General features: G+C 42.5%; 2 protein-coding genes across 2 annotated transcripts in view; both read left to right on the top strand.

The window, feature by feature from the left end:
• cyldb (cylindromatosis (turban tumor syndrome), b) overlaps nucleotides 1–3,662 on the top strand; it is a 5,063-nt gene extending 1,401 nt beyond the window's left edge. Inside the window, exons 4-14 of the mRNA XM_058065120.1 lie at nucleotides 1–116; nucleotides 208–376; nucleotides 1,329–1,461; nucleotides 1,599–1,703; nucleotides 1,887–1,966; nucleotides 2,047–2,113; nucleotides 2,201–2,333; nucleotides 2,402–2,510; nucleotides 2,587–2,705; nucleotides 2,776–2,980; nucleotides 3,190–3,662. The exon at nucleotides 1–116 is cut by the window's left edge and continues 129 nt beyond it. Coding sequence (XP_057921103.1) covers nucleotides 1–116; nucleotides 208–376; nucleotides 1,329–1,461; nucleotides 1,599–1,703; nucleotides 1,887–1,966; nucleotides 2,047–2,113; nucleotides 2,201–2,333; nucleotides 2,402–2,510; nucleotides 2,587–2,705; nucleotides 2,776–2,980; nucleotides 3,190–3,389 — 1,436 coding nt within the window. The 3' untranslated portion in view covers nucleotides 3,390–3,662. The remainder of the gene's footprint in view (nucleotides 117–207; nucleotides 377–1,328; nucleotides 1,462–1,598; nucleotides 1,704–1,886; nucleotides 1,967–2,046; nucleotides 2,114–2,200; nucleotides 2,334–2,401; nucleotides 2,511–2,586; nucleotides 2,706–2,775; nucleotides 2,981–3,189) is intronic.
• A 922-nt stretch (nucleotides 3,663–4,584) lies between these two features.
• On the top strand, nucleotides 4,585–15,231 carry top1a (DNA topoisomerase Ia). The gene is made up of 21 exons (XM_058065106.1): nucleotides 4,585–4,748; nucleotides 5,219–5,243; nucleotides 7,015–7,105; nucleotides 7,209–7,311; nucleotides 7,419–7,471; nucleotides 7,552–7,644; nucleotides 7,727–7,796; nucleotides 9,132–9,223; nucleotides 9,289–9,404; nucleotides 9,476–9,597; nucleotides 9,681–9,803; nucleotides 10,436–10,623; nucleotides 10,698–10,842; nucleotides 11,305–11,448; nucleotides 11,519–11,704; nucleotides 12,274–12,342; nucleotides 12,424–12,538; nucleotides 12,647–12,774; nucleotides 12,985–13,079; nucleotides 13,172–13,321; nucleotides 13,939–15,231. The coding sequence occupies exons 1-21, from the start codon at nucleotides 4,716–4,718 to the stop codon at nucleotides 14,039–14,041; spliced, it is 2,244 nt and encodes a 747-aa protein (XP_057921089.1). The 5' UTR covers nucleotides 4,585–4,715; the 3' UTR covers nucleotides 14,042–15,231.
• Nucleotides 15,232–16,120: the final 889 nt, after the last annotated feature.

Raw genomic sequence — 16,120 nt, 5'->3', positions numbered from 1 at the left:
TGGAAGTGGCGTCCTTGGTGGAGGTGGTGTCCAACACGGGGGTCACGGTGTACGGTGTCGTGAGATGGCTTGGCGTCCCCGCGGGAAAGACTGCGGAGTGGGCAGGCATCGAACTGGTGAGTCATAATCGTTACAGGCTTTAACATGATGATGTTTTTTTGGTTATTTGCATGGATTAAACATTCTTTTTTGCCTCAATATTTTAAGGACTATGACGTGAACGGCTGCTCTGATGGGATATATGGAGGCCAGCGACTGTTCACCTGCAAAAAAAACAGAGCTCTGTTTGTCCCCGTCACCAAATGCAGCCCTGATGGCAGGTTTTCCTTCTCTTCGACAGCAAGCGACGCCGCCAGTCAAATTGAAATACCTACAGGTTAGTTGATTGATGCAATTAAGCAGCTTGCGTTATGTAATCATTTAATAACATTCACTTGAACTCATTCGGTCCCTGACATTTTTTCAAAAGAAATCCCTTTCTGTATCGGCCATTTTAGATGACTTTGACCGATCTTTCAATGCACACAGATGATTGTGTTCGATGGTAATATATTTATGGACTAAACGAAAGATTGCACTGATTTTCATCAGAAAAAAAATCTCTTATCTCTAAAAAGCTCTTATCAAATGCACTTCTGCCACCTTGTGGCCGTTTCTATGGCTTCAAATTGCTCTGTAGTGCAACGCATTAGTGTAGAGTTGCATCATCACCTCTTTTTGCCTCCTGCGCAAAAAAAAACAAAACGTATAAATACTTTTTAGGATTGAGCGTTCAGGATTATAAAAACATCCAAACTACATCTATTGAATAAGTCAAGTTAGTGTTTCATTACTGCCACCTAGTGACCAGAATAGTACATATCACTTGTATTTCTAAATGATTTGACTAACAATAGCCCATAGTCCACCACGAAACTGTGGGCATGAATTCATTTTTGTAGTAAAAATATGATTATGCTGCCAGCATGAGAAAGAATGACAGGTTGATTGTGAGAAGAAAGAAAATTTTAGGCTTTTAAAGCAGCTTTTCCAAATGGGTCTATTTTATTTGACTCATTTTTATCAGTAGTTTACATTACATTACTTTGTGTTGTCAGCTGATTTAACAGTGCTAAATTTGAATCTAAAGTATTTATTAGGTGCGATTAAAAACTTGAATTGTTGCATGCTACTCTCACTGTAATTGAGATTTAATAGAACTGGGAGTCTCTTGAAGGCCTATGTTATAATTTAATTGTTTTTTGTGTGCATAGTTACAATTAAAATGTTTATGAACATGTTTTACATGCATTGCAAACCGTAAAACTGTGTTTTTTTTTTTGGTGTAGTACCTCCATACGTGGACTCTGACGAATATGTGGCACCCATTCCCGAATCAGAGGTCACGACTTTGTTGGTGGGAAGAATGAAAGGGATTCAGGGTCACATCAACTCCTGTTATCTGGATGCCACACTCTTCAGGTAAAACCAGTCCAACACCCTTAAGTCAAGTCGTGTGGCGTTGTTACCTCACCTCTGATCTTGAATGTTGCCAGGAGAAGTGACATGTGCACAATGAGCTGCATCCAGATAAACACTGACTTGTTTCCTTTCCTCAGTTTGTTCAGCTCCTCCGTGACCCTGGATAATATCTGCCAGAAGCCTGCTGACACGGCGCAGCCCATTACTTCCACGCTGAGAAAAATAGTCAACCGTTTACGCAGGTATGAATGACATCCGCTCGATGGCTTGTTTTTCCACAAACCTCCCATGTTGCTTCAAAATAAGGACATTAACGAGTGTCTACACGTATTCCAAACATATGGGGTGTGTTTCTATGTTTTGTTGTGAACAGTTTTTATTTCTTTTTTAATGGAAACTCACTAACAATGAATGCATTGTTGCAGACAAGGATTTGTGCCTGCTGCAAATGTGATGAATTTCCGCAATCAGCTTGGCTGTGACACATTTCGAACAGAGGAAAAAGGTTCATATTTTTCCAAGTGCTGTGTAATAGACGGTCTGCTTTGTGTATCAACTTCTAAGACTCTTTGTATTCACTTGCAGATCCAGAGGAGTTCATCACAGTTCTCTTCCAGAAGGTTCTTGGCATTGAGCCGCTGCTTAAACTCCGGTATGATCTCGTTCAGGCCAGTTTTAATTATCGGGTCCTTGTACGCGAGATGTGAGGTGGGGGTGCCTGACTACAGCTTTCTCCTAGGTCAAGAGGTGAAAGTTACCAGGGGGCGTACACTTTCCAGATCTTTCTGGAGAAAGAGCAGATGGCGCACATACCCACCGTTCAGCAGTTGATGGACACTTCCTGTCTGTCATGTGACGTCAAGTTTGAAGAGGTACAGCAAAGAGGAACTGCTTCACCGTACAGTAACATCACTCTAATACTCGATTGTTTTCTTTTTAGATGCCGTCATGTCTGATAGTTCAGATGCCAAGATTTGGAAAGAAATATAAAATGTTTTCTCACATCATTCCCTCCATGGAGTTGGACATCACAGATCTTCTGTACAACTGTAAGGACGAGATCACCAAGAGAGCATCAAATAGTTATTCAACAATACTGTACATTTTGGGTGTGTATTCTTCCAGCTCCTCGACAGTGTTTCATCTGCGGCCAATTGGCAGAGCACGAGTGTCTCCAGTGTCTGCCAGATCATAAACTACACCAAGGGAGAATCAAACAGTACTGCGCCACCTGCAACACGCAGGTGAGGCAAATATTTGTTATAAACAATGCTATTGTTAGCCACGCCTGTTAATTGCACCTTCATTTTAAAGGTGCACACTCATCCCTCAAGACAAGGGCATTCGCCAAAGCCTCTGTCGGTTCCAGCTGACGTAGCCGCGGCTTCCCCTGCACCCCGGCACACGATGCAGCTGTTTGCCGTGCTCTGCATTCACACCAGCCACTATGTGTCCTTTGTTAAATTTGGCTCGGACCCGCACTCGTGGCTCTTCTTTGACAGCATGGCGGACCGATATGGTGAGGATATTTGGGATTAGCATCTTTCTTAATGGGCAAATATTTTCCTTCCGTGCAAACCCTGACGTGTTTTGCTTTGTGAATGAAACCCGTGTGTTTCTCTTCTGATAACGCAGCCTCAACCAAGACGGATAAGATGGCCGTGTGACGTTGTTGACTGTCGTATCTCTTCTCCATCTGGAATATCATAATCTTACTCTTCTTTACAGGTGACGACCAAAGGGGCTTCAACATCCCCGAGATCCGATCGTGTCCGGAGCTGGGTAACTTTTTGTCCCAGTCGGAGGAGGAGCAGGCCCGGACCGATCCTTCATATGCTCCTGAACTCGTGCGCCGGCTGCTGTGCGACTCCTACATGTTTTTATACCAGAACCCGGCAGGGCCTCGTTCCAATTCAAACCATCGTTGAGGACAAGGACACTATGTTCTTGCAGCAGTGCCTTCATAATAGCTTTGCACTTTATCAACCAGAATTTGTTTATTGTGTCCAAACAGCAGTGATGGGAATCTGTGTGTTGACATAAAAAAAAAAAACTGTATGGCGGCTCACTTTTAATTTTGACAGTAAAGTGAGCAGTAAAACAATCGCTTTAAAACTGGAAATGTTTTTATTACCTGTCATTTACTGTTGCTTTTTGTCATTGTTTCCCCTTTTATGTAATAAATTGAAGTAATCTTCTGGCAGTTGGTGTGGTGTACTATTAATTGTGTATTGTGTACCACAGTAGTCCTTGAGTTATTGAGTATTTGAAGCCTCATTGAGCACAATGGAAAGGCAAAAATCGTACATTTTGTTTTTTGCTATAAATAGCATTGTACACGTCATCAAATGTATGCCAACACTGCAGTTAGACGTTTTATTTACTGCCACGCAGAATCACGTGTCTTTATCACCGGTTTTACATTTTATTATTGACATTCCTTGTTTTCTAATAAAAAGAATCCTGGTCCTGTGGGGGTTAGAGACGATAGTAATTTACGTTTAGCGCCCTCTGGTGGGTGGAAGTGGGTTTTGCGTAGTCAGCAGGACTTCATCAAACTGAGTGAGACGTCAATTCACGTCATGTTATTTTGCCTGCACCTACAGTAGGTCCACCCAACCATGCATCAGACACGTTTTAAGTTACTACTGAACGGACAACTTGTATATAAAATACTAATTCGTCAATAATTATTATTTAAAGGGGAACCATGTGAGCTGCGACACCACACTGAAAACTTATTTTGAACATGTGCTGTTAATATATAGAAACATTGAGTTCGTGGTGGCACATCAGCTGTATCGTCTGAATGTCTTGAGTTGTCATATGATAGGGCTGTGTGCTTTCAAGGTTATTGAGGGCAGGTTGGCCTGCTGTGTGTTCTGGGACACATTCTGGGCACCTCCATATTTGAAGTCATGGCACGCAAGACCTGAAAGAAGCGTGTCCTATGAACAACCTATGCAACTATTTTTTTTCACGTTACATATTGTATATGTTATGTAGTTAGAGTGCTGAAAGACAGTGCGCCTAGAGGGACTTGAGCTGAAAAAGCAACACGTTTCGTCAAAGGAGGAGCCTCACTGCTGCTACCATTTAAATTTACGCGCATGCGCACTTTGCTACAAACCGGACTTGGTGTCTTACACAACCCAGTCCTTTCTTCATTCTGCTTGCATTTGCTCGCCGGTGTGTGAAAGCCCCTCACGTTTCTCATTTTTTAATTTTTTTTCCAGTCAATCGCTGCTTAGGAAATGAGCGGGGATCATTCCCACAACGAGGACCAGGTAACGGGGATGCTATTTTGTAACGCAATCGCCAGTGGTTAACGCGTACATGTTTGTTAGCATTTAAATTGTTTGGCTTGACAGGGTAACTTGGCTAACTGTGAACAGTGCTAATTCGCCCTGGCCGAGTGTTTTCAAGCCGGCTCGTCTTGTCCGTAACTGGACTGACAACTTATTGATTTGGTAATAATGACCGGACGAGTTATAACATCGCTGTCTCCGGTCAGACATCAACACGTATAAAGAGTGTGGCCAGACTCCATTTAATGTGGCGTTAGCATTTAGCTTTAGCAGTCTATGTAGCCTATTAGCCGCTAAGTCATATTACTAGCCAGCGTAGCGAGCTAACTTGCCTAGCTGGGAAGCTAAGATACTGTGGCTTTGCCATCCTGCAAGTTCAAAGTTAGTTAGCCGGCTGGTTAGCATTGGCCAAATGTAACCATTATCTGTTTTATGTGATTTTCTTTCAGATTGACAGTGGCTCTCGCGTCAACGGTAAGCGTGTTACGTTTATTGTGTACATCATCATTTTATTTGGTCCAATTTGTACATATTTCCGACGATAAAATACAACATGAGATTAGTTTAGAGCAGGGAGGACAGAAATGGCGTCCAGAGACTAAGTCCTCTCTTTCACTCACAAGCGTCTATTGTTCAAAAGGGAGGTCTTGCCACAGCTGTTCTGAAGACACTATTCTCAACTCGAATCACTATTTGGACAAAACTGGAGGTGTTTTATCGATTGAATGTGTTAAATCGGCCAGTTGGCGCGCTTAAATCGGTACATTTTCCACCTGAAAGTGAGGGTTTGGGGGTTGAGGACTTAGTCTCTGCGCCATTTTCTTTTTCGGCGCAGCGGCCTGACTCTGCTGCAAGCTGAACCGTATCTGCGCGGTGTGCATGGCTGAGAGGAACCGAGAAGGCTCCAGGCAGCCTCTTTTAAAACTACAATTAACGAGTTAATGTAACGTGCGTTGTCAGTATTCTTATTTCTGACATTATTACCGGTGGTTCGGCCACAGAGGGTTAAATCCTCCTTCCAAGAAGAGACCAACTTTTGACAGCACCAGACATACTTTTGACTTTTTTTCAAGCGGATCATTGACATTTTAATTGCAATTAGCTGAACCCAGACTCTTACTTAATATGCAAATAGATTTTAAATTCTAATGTATCATCCCCTATAAGAGTTAACTAAAAGTAACATTAGGAGTCTCTGAGCAACACTGTGCGGCATAATGTAACAAAAGCTCACAAATGATGCAAACTGCTGTTACAATCGTACAACAATGACATTATGCTCGAGTCAGGCCCATCCATTTCTCTTTATTCTATTTGGAAAGGCTGTTGCACCACCTACAATTAACTGACTAGATGTTCACCTTGTTCCTTGTATTTTACTATGTATTCCTTTTTTAAGCACTCACTGGCTTTCAATACATTATTCAATACTTTATGACTGATTAATGGCTATTGTTTTATATATCGTCCAATTGTTTATTATCATACATTTCAACTGTAGTTTTCAGGCTGTTTAGTTTGTGCATTTAGTGTATTTGTGATGAATTTGTTGGGGATATATGAGGGTTTAGAGCAGGGGTGTCAAACTCATGCCATGGAAGGCCGACACACTGCAGGTTTTCTTTCTAACCGGTCACCAAAACTGGTGATATTAATGATCAACACCCTCAGTTTGAGGGAAGGAGCTCATCAATGAAATCACCTGCTGGAGAAACGGGTTGAAAAGAAAACCAGCAGTGTCTCGGCCCTCTATCTACACATGGGCTTTAGAGTATTAACCGATTATTGAATAACTACTGTAATGGTATTGACTCATTTAATGATCGGATACACGGATGTGTAGCTTTTAGACCGACATTGGCATACATTTAGGATGTATTTGGGCAATGCAGTTAACATTGTCCACATTTTAACCCACCTAGATGCCATCTTTAATTTATCCCCCATAATAAAATTCCCAGTTTGTCTCGGCCTGGTTCTGTATGCCTTGGCTGAGCTGCAAAAAAAACTTTGCTCACTTACATGTTTTGGCCTGTCACGGATTCCCATTATCTCCAACAATGGCTCCTGTAGCCGCAAAGGGTACTCGGAGGTTGTTATTCATTTGAAGTTTTGTTTTTTTTTACAGAAAATCCTCACTGAAAAATATTTAAACTAAATATTTACAGTCACTATACCATCTTAAAGTTGTGTGGAAATACTGTGATCATTACTGGTATGTAAGAATCTTGTGTTCTTCTTGTAGATTCCCACAAGCATAAAGACAAATATAAAGAACACAAACACAAGGACCATAAGAGGGATAAGGAACGGGAAAAACTAAAGCATGGCAACGGGTAAAGCCTCAATACTTCCAACTTTAAAGTGCATACCTTCCTGTCTTAGGTTGGCTTAAGGGTTGTTCCACTAAATATTTTTTTGTTTGAATTGACACACAAGTGACCACTCAACTGACAAAAAACACAGAGACAAAGATAAGGAAAGGATCAAGCACAAAGATGGCAGCACAGATAAATACAAGGACAAGCACAAGGAGAAGAAGGTGAGTTGCATGCATGGTACATGTAACAACGAGAGGTCGTATTTAGCCTTAAAGTCCACACCAGAGTAATATATGTATTGCTACCAACTAATACATCTATTTAACAGATAAAAGTCATTGATGGAAAAGTCAAAAAGGAGAAAGAGAATGGTTTTGCCAGGTACGTATGCCCAATTTTCTATTTAAGAGGAATCATGTATAAATCAAAGCTTGATTGTGCTAAAAAAATTTATTTTTTAGCCCACCGCATGTTAAGTGTGAACCTGAGGATGACTTTTACCACTCTCCTAAACACGAGAAGTCTCTAAAGAGAGAGCGGGATGATGACGATGAGTGAGTTATCCATAAGCGTGCAGCATACCCAGTGTAGTTAAGGTGACCAGAATGATTCACTGACTTATTGTGTTTGTTTCAGTTATGACTTTAAGGCCAAAAAAATAAAGACAGAAAATGACAAGAAGGACAAGAAAAGGAAACAAACCGAGGTAAGTGTCGCTCATGCGGTACAGCTTGGCTACAGCCACTATCTTTTCCTCACGCTTTGAATCATGCGGCTTTTATAGCAATGATGCTAATATGGTCACGTTCTAATCTTGAAACACCTCGTATACCTACTTCACCACAGCCATTTTGCTCCTTATGCACATGCCCTCATGGGAAACACAGAAAAAGAAATACATATGATGCGGCTTTCAAGTTTAAAGGTGATCAAATAGGCGGTCAAAGAATGAAACAGGATTTTTGCACGTAAGATTGGCATCAATGAATTAATGGTGAGGCGTTGGAGATGGCACCGTGAAAAGCTAACACGATGCAAAAACACAAACGCTTTCAGAGGTAAGAAGCAGATGGCCTGTACTTCAAGACGCAGAGGTGTTTCCACTGTGTAGACCTGACTAAAAGCTAAAACAATTGCCACCGAAAAGTGGACCATCACCATCGCCACCATTTCGGTGGACCACCATGGTGTCTGAGATTTATGACACGAAAAGGAATGTCCATCAAGGCATGTGCGACAGTGTCAGCACTCCCAATTATGAGGGAAAAAGTTACAAACTCCATGCAACCAGATAATGTCGTAAGGATGAGGTACCTCTGACGTGTGACCTGCCTGTCACTAGAACTCTGAACAATTCCTTATTTTTAAATGGAATTTGTAGTTGGAGCTTAGAAAACATGTTTACAACCTTAAAAGATGGGTCCTCCAGACATGTCACCTACACTGATATTACCAATCGTATTTGACAAAATAAAAGTACATGGGACAAATGGCACAAAGACGCGTGTGTCACTATAAATATGTTCCTCACAGAGACCTGAGTGAGGGACAGACAGGAAATGGTGTCTGGTGTTCAGTTGAGGTGCAGCTTTGCATGGATAATGGCCGGAACAGTGGCCTGTGTTATGATTTTGCATGTTGAGATCATTTACAACAGCAGTAAAAGTTGCTTATCCTACCGAACATCGACTGATATCTAGAGATCCGTGTAGAATATTGCCATTTATACACATAACCGTTTTCTGGTTACATGCTTCATTAATTTAGGCAGCAGCAGCTAACATTTGCTTAAATATGTATATGTTTAGACTAATTATAGGCTGCATTCAACCCAAAACATGTTTTATTGATTTGAAAAGGTCCCATGATCCTATTTCCAATATTTATAAAATGGGCTTAAGGGTTTTTTTGTGGTGAAGTCCACTTTACAAAGTGTGCTGCCGGCAAACATTCAGAGACAACTTCTGGGGGGACTATTATTTATTTATTTATTTATTTATTTCAGTCAATGTCAACTAATTTTGCTCACTTCCCTTTTTAGGATGTCAAGTCTAAAAAGACTAAAGATAAAAAAGGAGAAACTGCTGATGGAAAAAAGAAAGCAAAAAAGGAACCAGAGGAGAAGTGGAAATGGTGAGTTGTGCTGTGGAGGCTAAGTTGTGCATGCCGTCAAGCTTTACATTTTAGGCTGATTGCAGGTGGGAAGAGGAGAGGTACACTGATGGTGTCAAATGGAAATTTCTGGAGCACAAAGGACCAGTTTTTGCACCACCTTATGAGCCCCTCCCCAGCAACGTCAACTTCTACTATGATGGTAAGACACCCGGACTGAGATTTTCCATCACACCAAATGTCAAATGCTAATTAACGCATTCTATCTTTAAGGTAAGCAGATGAAGCTCAGTCCAGAGGCAGAAGAGGTGGCCACATTCTTTGCCAAAATGCTAGACCACGAGTACACCACAAAGGACATCTTTCGCAAAAACTTTTTTAAAGATTGGCGTAAAGTAAGTGGAGAAAAAAAAGCTACAGCTGTCCTGTCAGTGGGATGTGCTTATCGTTATGTAATATGGATATTTTTCCAATTCAGGAAATGACCTCTGAGGAGAAGGCTAAGCTCACAGACTTGAAGAAGTGCAACTTCTCCGAGATGGCGGAATACTTCAAGGCTCAATCTGAAGCGAGGAAGGCCATGTCCAAGGAGGAAAAACTGGTACACATCAATGTAGCACTAGTCCGGAACTTCTGTCAGCTTTGTTAAACTGCTACAATACTGACATCTTACGAAGGACGGACATTGTTGGAATCACTTAGAAATTACTCAAGAACTTCATGAAAAGATTCACATGATGGTGTTCTGCAGCACTTGTAGTCGCTTTTATTTTTACAAATTCCACACACACAGTCACACTCAATATGATTCAACACCCTGCGGTAAATATTTATTTGCAGAGTTTATGAACTTGCAGTAGTTGACAATTGACAACCAAAACATGGTAACTATTCAGCTTTGCCATCTCTTGCCAAAGTTTGTACATTTTGCAAACGTAATTTAGTTTTTGCTTGATCACAACATGTTAAATAAGCTTATAATGTACTGGAAATGCTTGCGCGCTATGACCGCCGATACCCGCATCTCCAGGGAGTTCAACAGTGACACGCATACCCCCATCAAACATGTAGTCGTGTTGTGATGGAAACCCACATGTCCTCCATGTTCAACAAATCTGAGCCAAGTGAGCATGTTGTATCCCTCGCACACCTCATCCATCAACGACATTTGTGTGTTTATCATTTTCCCACCGCTTGCAGTTTCTCATTCCAATTGCCTTTGTGACCCCGCAGAAAATTAAAGAGGAAAATGAGCGCATTTTGCAAGAGTACGGCTTCTGCATCATGGACAACCACAGGGAACGCATCGCCAACTTCCGCATCGAGCCTCCCGGTCTGTTCCGCGGTCGTGGGGACCATCCCAAAATGGGCATGCTTAAACGGCGAATCAGACCTAAAGATATCATCGTCAACTGCAGCAAGTCAGTACTCTTCCTGAAGGCCTGAAGGCCTTTTATTTGTCTGTGGCATAAACATTGAATTATTGCGCACACAGGGACTCCAAGCACCCACAGCCTCCCCCGGGCACTAAATGGAAAGAGGTTCGTCACGACAACAAGGTGACATGGCTGGTGTCGTGGACTGAGAACATCCAAGGCTCCATAAAGTACATCATGTTGAACCCCAGCTCGAGGATTAAGGTAGGCTTGTACTACACGACTTTGTACCTTATTTGTAGGGCCCTATGGAATCTGTTTTTTCTCCCCAAATTCAGATTTAGTTTTTTACTTTTTACACTTATTTTACCACCACAGAGGGTAGTTTTGCGACGGTAAATAAAATGTCAAATATTCTTGAATTTATTAATGCAAAACCTCACTGGCCAATTTTTGTCCAGGTTTTCAGACACAGACGTAGCCTGGCTAACTTTTTTTGATGGAATGTCAGCCTCTGCTCACATTTGTAGCGAACAGCGCTTATTTTTAGATTGAGTGTTCATGTTATGTGAATTTCCACGCAATTCCACGTTCAACAGTTATTTTGAATGTTATGTTTTCCAGCTAGTGATTGAGGCTATTGTGCAAGAACCTTTTTTTTCTTGTCTATCTTAGAAATAATGTACTGGCTCTTTAATTATAATTGCTGATTTGCTTTGTCTGCAGGGGGAGAAAGACTGGCAGAAATATGAAACGGCCCGTAGACTAAAGAAATGTGTGGACCGCATCAGAACCCAGTATCGCGACGACTGGAAGTCCAAGGAGATGAGAATCCGACAGAGGGCCGTGGCGCTCTACTTCATAGACAAGGTAAGCCCACTTGACGCACGCGTGCACGCAGCTCCCAGACGTACCGTAATGCCGTCATGTCGCGCTGCAGTTGGCTCTGAGAGCAGGTAACGAGAAGGAGGAAGGAGAGACCGCCGACACCGTGGGCTGCTGCTCACTCCGAGTTGAGCACCTCAAACTCTACCCAGAGAATGACGGTCAAGAGTTTGTGGTGGAGTTTGACTTCCTGGGTAAAGATTCCATCCGCTACTACAACAAAGTTCCTGTGGAGAAAAGGGTAAGCAGTGGAGATGATCTCAAAATATTGCACCTTTTGGTGCCCTCTCTAGAAAACCTATGGAAAGTACTACATAGAGTACATGTTATTGATGTTGGAAATAGTACGAGGTAAGATGCTTTGGCCCCTGTTGTGTTTTCCAGTCAATACCTCCAAGCCTGTTAATTTGAAGACTGGTCTTCCTGGGGAAAAATAGGCAAAAAAATCTTATTTTTTATTATTTTGTATTTAACGTCTTTGTATCATTTAGACAGAATCTGCCTACTAGGGAGAGATTTAGGCATGTTATCTCAGAAGAGCACAAAGCCATGCCTGTACTCCCATATGGTTCGAGGACAGCTTTCCATTTGCTTTGAGTACACCTCTCAGGTGTGAAGGCGTTTAAAATTTTTTTTTTTGTGTTCTGGCATCTCTTTAAAAAATAGCATGGCCTTCTAGGGTTAGCTGGGGTGCCTTGAGTGTGCTGATGCCCCCCCCTCCCCGTTATCGTTAAGGGTTGCACTCTGAAGCAGCACAATGTGCATGTGCAAGCACTTCATCATTTCATCGCTCTGCTTTTGTCCTCTTAGGTATTTAAAAACCTTCAGTTGTTCATGGAGAACAAGGAGCCCGATGACGACTTGTTTGATCGCCTGAATGTAAGCCAGACAGCATTTACTGTGTTTGAATATTTGGACATGGTGCTCGGTGTTCGATTCCTTCTAATTGTATTTCTGCAGACTTCGATTCTCAACAAGCACCTTCAGGAGCTGATGGACGGTCTGACAGCTAAAGTCTTCCGTACATACAACGCCTCGATTACCCTGCAACAGCAGCTAAAAGAGCTCACAAGTGGTATGCCGCCATTGGCATGGCTCTTTTTATATATATATTATTTTTAAGATCAATTATAGGAATGCCTTATATTAAGCATTTCACTATGGTACCCGTGTCCCTTTCTAGCGGATGAGAACGTTCCAGCCAAGATCCTGTCCTACAACAGGGCCAACAGAGCTGTGGCCATCCTGTGTAACCACCAGAGGGCTCCACCCAAGACGTTTGAGAAGTCCATGCAGAATCTGCAGACCAAGGTGAGCTTGTCGCTCGGCCGCCGGTGAGGGATGGCTCCAGCACAAGAACTGGAGTCACATTGCTGGGGAATGTATATCCCCCGCACGTTTGCAATGATAACGATTCCCGCCGTTACCAGAACAGACTACTTTTTGAAGGGTGCTCGTTAACATGCAGATAATGTAACCAAGTACAATCAGTCTGAGTGGCGTCACCTTCATTTGTCTCAGATCGAAGCGAAAAGGGACCAGCTGTCTGATGCAAAGAGGGAGCTGAAGAGTGCCAAGGCCGACGCCAAAGTACGGAAAGATGAAAAGTCCAAAAAGTAAGTCAACTTCCCCGCCAAGATGCCATCCCGACGTCGCAGGGCTGGTCTGTTCTCTCGTGTCACGTCACCCATGAACGTTCACCTTGCAGGGCTGTGGAGACCAAAAAGAAGGCGGTTCAGAGGATAGAGGAGCAGCTGATGAAGCTGGAAGTGCAGGCGACCGATCGTGAAGAGAACAAGCAAATCGCCCTCGGCACTTCCAAGCTCAACTATCTCGACCCTCGCATCTCTGTGGCTTGGTAAGCGATGTGGGAGGAAAAGAATTGACTGTTGGAGATGCTCGATATTACCGATATTGACAAGCACTTCATTTCCGATACGGGTATAAGCGGCAGCCCAATGCTACTCGGTGTGTTTCACAAATGAGCAATTTGTGCAAAATATGAATACTGCAATACGTCATGGAAAGTGCCATATTTATTTGTAACTATATCTACAAAATAGTCATAAATATTGGCAGTCAACAGTCAACTAAAATAACATGTCCTACTACCGGTAAGCCTTAAAGTTCACAAATGGAAATAATATAAATTACGCTGCACATCTTTAACGTGGCACAAACATCCTGATAGGAACACAGTCAGTGAAGTAACCTGGGCTCATTTACAACATCACGCATGAATGCAACATATTGGATTCATTGCCTAACCGCCGCTCACTGCCAATGACGTATTCACAATCTGGAGGCAAATCCTGGAAGTGCTTCCAGACTGCCGACATACTGAGCTAGCAAGCTTGTCGCACGTCATCATTGGCGCACCGGTACCATCGGCAAAAAGAGCCATGAGTTTTATGACAGATATTGTCACACAAAGCAAGTTTAAATCCACCCCCTTCCCCATGTTCCTCTTCACAGGTGTAAGAAGTGGGGCATTCCCGTTGAGAAGATCTACAACAAAACCCAGCGTGAGAAGTTTGCCTGGGCCATCGACATGGCGGATGATGACTTTGAATTTTAAATCCCAGGTTGTGGTTTTAACTTTTTATTCGGATCCTTCTTTTTACTATAATGAATTTTTCTCAATGGACACAGCTGATAAGGAATTTCAGGAGGTTTTAGCAGGGAAAAAAATGACAAAAGATGAGATGGGGCCGCAATCAAGTGGCAGGTCTAAACATCCGTTCCGAGATCAGGCATCACCGCGGAACTAAACCCACAACTCGGCATCACGGTCATAGTGGCAGTAATTGGATTACCGACCCCTCCCTCCCACCTTTTCTCCTTCTGGAGACCATGCCTGAACTTTGAACTCTGTGGTCCTATTGCTTCTGTATTAAGCAAAAAAAAAAACAAGAAAATGCTTTGTATCATTGTATCTTCACTTGCTGTTATTTTAGCCCCTCATGTATTATTATTATTATTATTATTAATGAATCTATATTTTGATAGATACACTTCAAACAAATCAATTCCTTAATACCACCCACAGGCCTTTTGAGGACAAGGACAAATGTGAGCTTGATTTGTGTGAGTGTGTAGGAGTGCATGTGTGTATGTATGAGCTCCCCCTCCCCTCCCCCACCAACCATAAAAGCTGTCTGTTTTGGGGTGCTTTTATTTTGAAAATAGCTGAGCAAGTCTGGGAAGTGGGCACGCTTTGGGCGGGGGCTGAGGAACACGGCAACCATGTCAACAATTACTTAAGCAAGCAGAATGTGAATTCATGTTTTACATCAGGGACTTCTTTTTCAGCGTCAATGTGAACCAATCATTTGTATCCTGTTGGTGGCAAACCCCGCCCCCACCCCCCTGAAGCCGCTGCTTAACCACGCCCTTGTCCCCATTGAACTTCATTTGTTCCAAGGAAAAAAAAGTCCCCCTGTTACTTGAAGACAATGTATTTAAATCCGTACGTGGAAAAGTGTTTCTCATCAGAGAGAAATGTGTGTGAGGGATTTCAACTTTGCCAAAAAAAAAAAAAATCACCAATCTGTTACAATTTTAGGTAGTTTTTAATTGTGTAAAGAATGCGGAAAAGGCAGTGTAACATTTTAATGTGAATTCATTTGATTCCACTCTTACGATAGGAACGTTGATGTAAGTAGCTGTAAAGTCAACATCCTATTCCTGTTTTACCTTTTATGTCCTAGCATTTGATCATGTTAAGTTTTATGCTCATTGTAGGTTAAGAAAATGAATAAAAACCCTACACAGAAAAACACGACTCTGGCTTTTTTTTGGGTTGTCCCCCCCCCCCCCCCCCCAGCATCATCGATTGGGCTTGTCCTTGCGTCTGATTAAAATTCTCACCCTGTGGCACTCCAGTTAAAACTTCTAAATCAATTTCCACATCATTCCCAAAATGAATAAAAGTTGCTGGTTCCAGTTATGGGGTTGGCATCCGGCAGCCTAGCAGCCCCACGTGATGCCACCATGTTTCCCGCCCCGTCCCTTGACTAGGGGGCTCATTGTCTACCAAACGCACATTTTCAGGCCAACCTCCCATCTTGCCTTCCAGACAACAAAAAGAGAAATGGAAACCAGCCTGAACGCCTCTCATTGTGCCAGTTTGGCCGCTGTACTGTCACCTGCTCACCAGCAGGGGGCCCCCAAAGCACTGCTCGGTGCTCATTCATTCATTTCAAACATACTGTACTCGCTGGTGTCTTTCCAGACCTGCTGCAAGGTAGGCTGCTATGAATGATGTTGCCTTTAGTTTGCTAATCACGATTACAATCACAGTAACGCACGGCACAGACATGTTAGGCAAAACTAAGGGTAATACACTACCTTTGATTACATATGTTAATCTAATAACTTATTCTCTGTATTTATAAACTATCTATACAGTCCTCCCACGCTAATTGCGGCTATTTGGTTCATGGCAATTGAGATTGGTTGAGCATGAGAAAACAGTTAATGACTTTCCAAATATGTTTTTACCATTATTAGAGCCCCATAGAACTGAAACAGACCAATAGTCACCTTTACAGTCCCGTTACCCAAGACTTCCATCAATCATATTGCCCAGCTCTTACGGTGCAATGACTCCGGAGGCGCGAGCTAGCAAGCTAGCTAGCTAGCTAGCTAGCAAGCT

This window comes from Doryrhamphus excisus, chromosome 1, assembly GCF_030265055.1.
Source record: "Doryrhamphus excisus isolate RoL2022-K1 chromosome 1, RoL_Dexc_1.0, whole genome shotgun sequence".
In the NCBI taxonomy this organism is placed as follows: Eukaryota; Metazoa; Chordata; class Actinopteri; order Syngnathiformes; family Syngnathidae; genus Doryrhamphus; species Doryrhamphus excisus.
The sequence above is the reverse complement of the archived record's forward strand: the minus strand, read 5'-3'. Positions and strand labels throughout refer to the sequence as shown.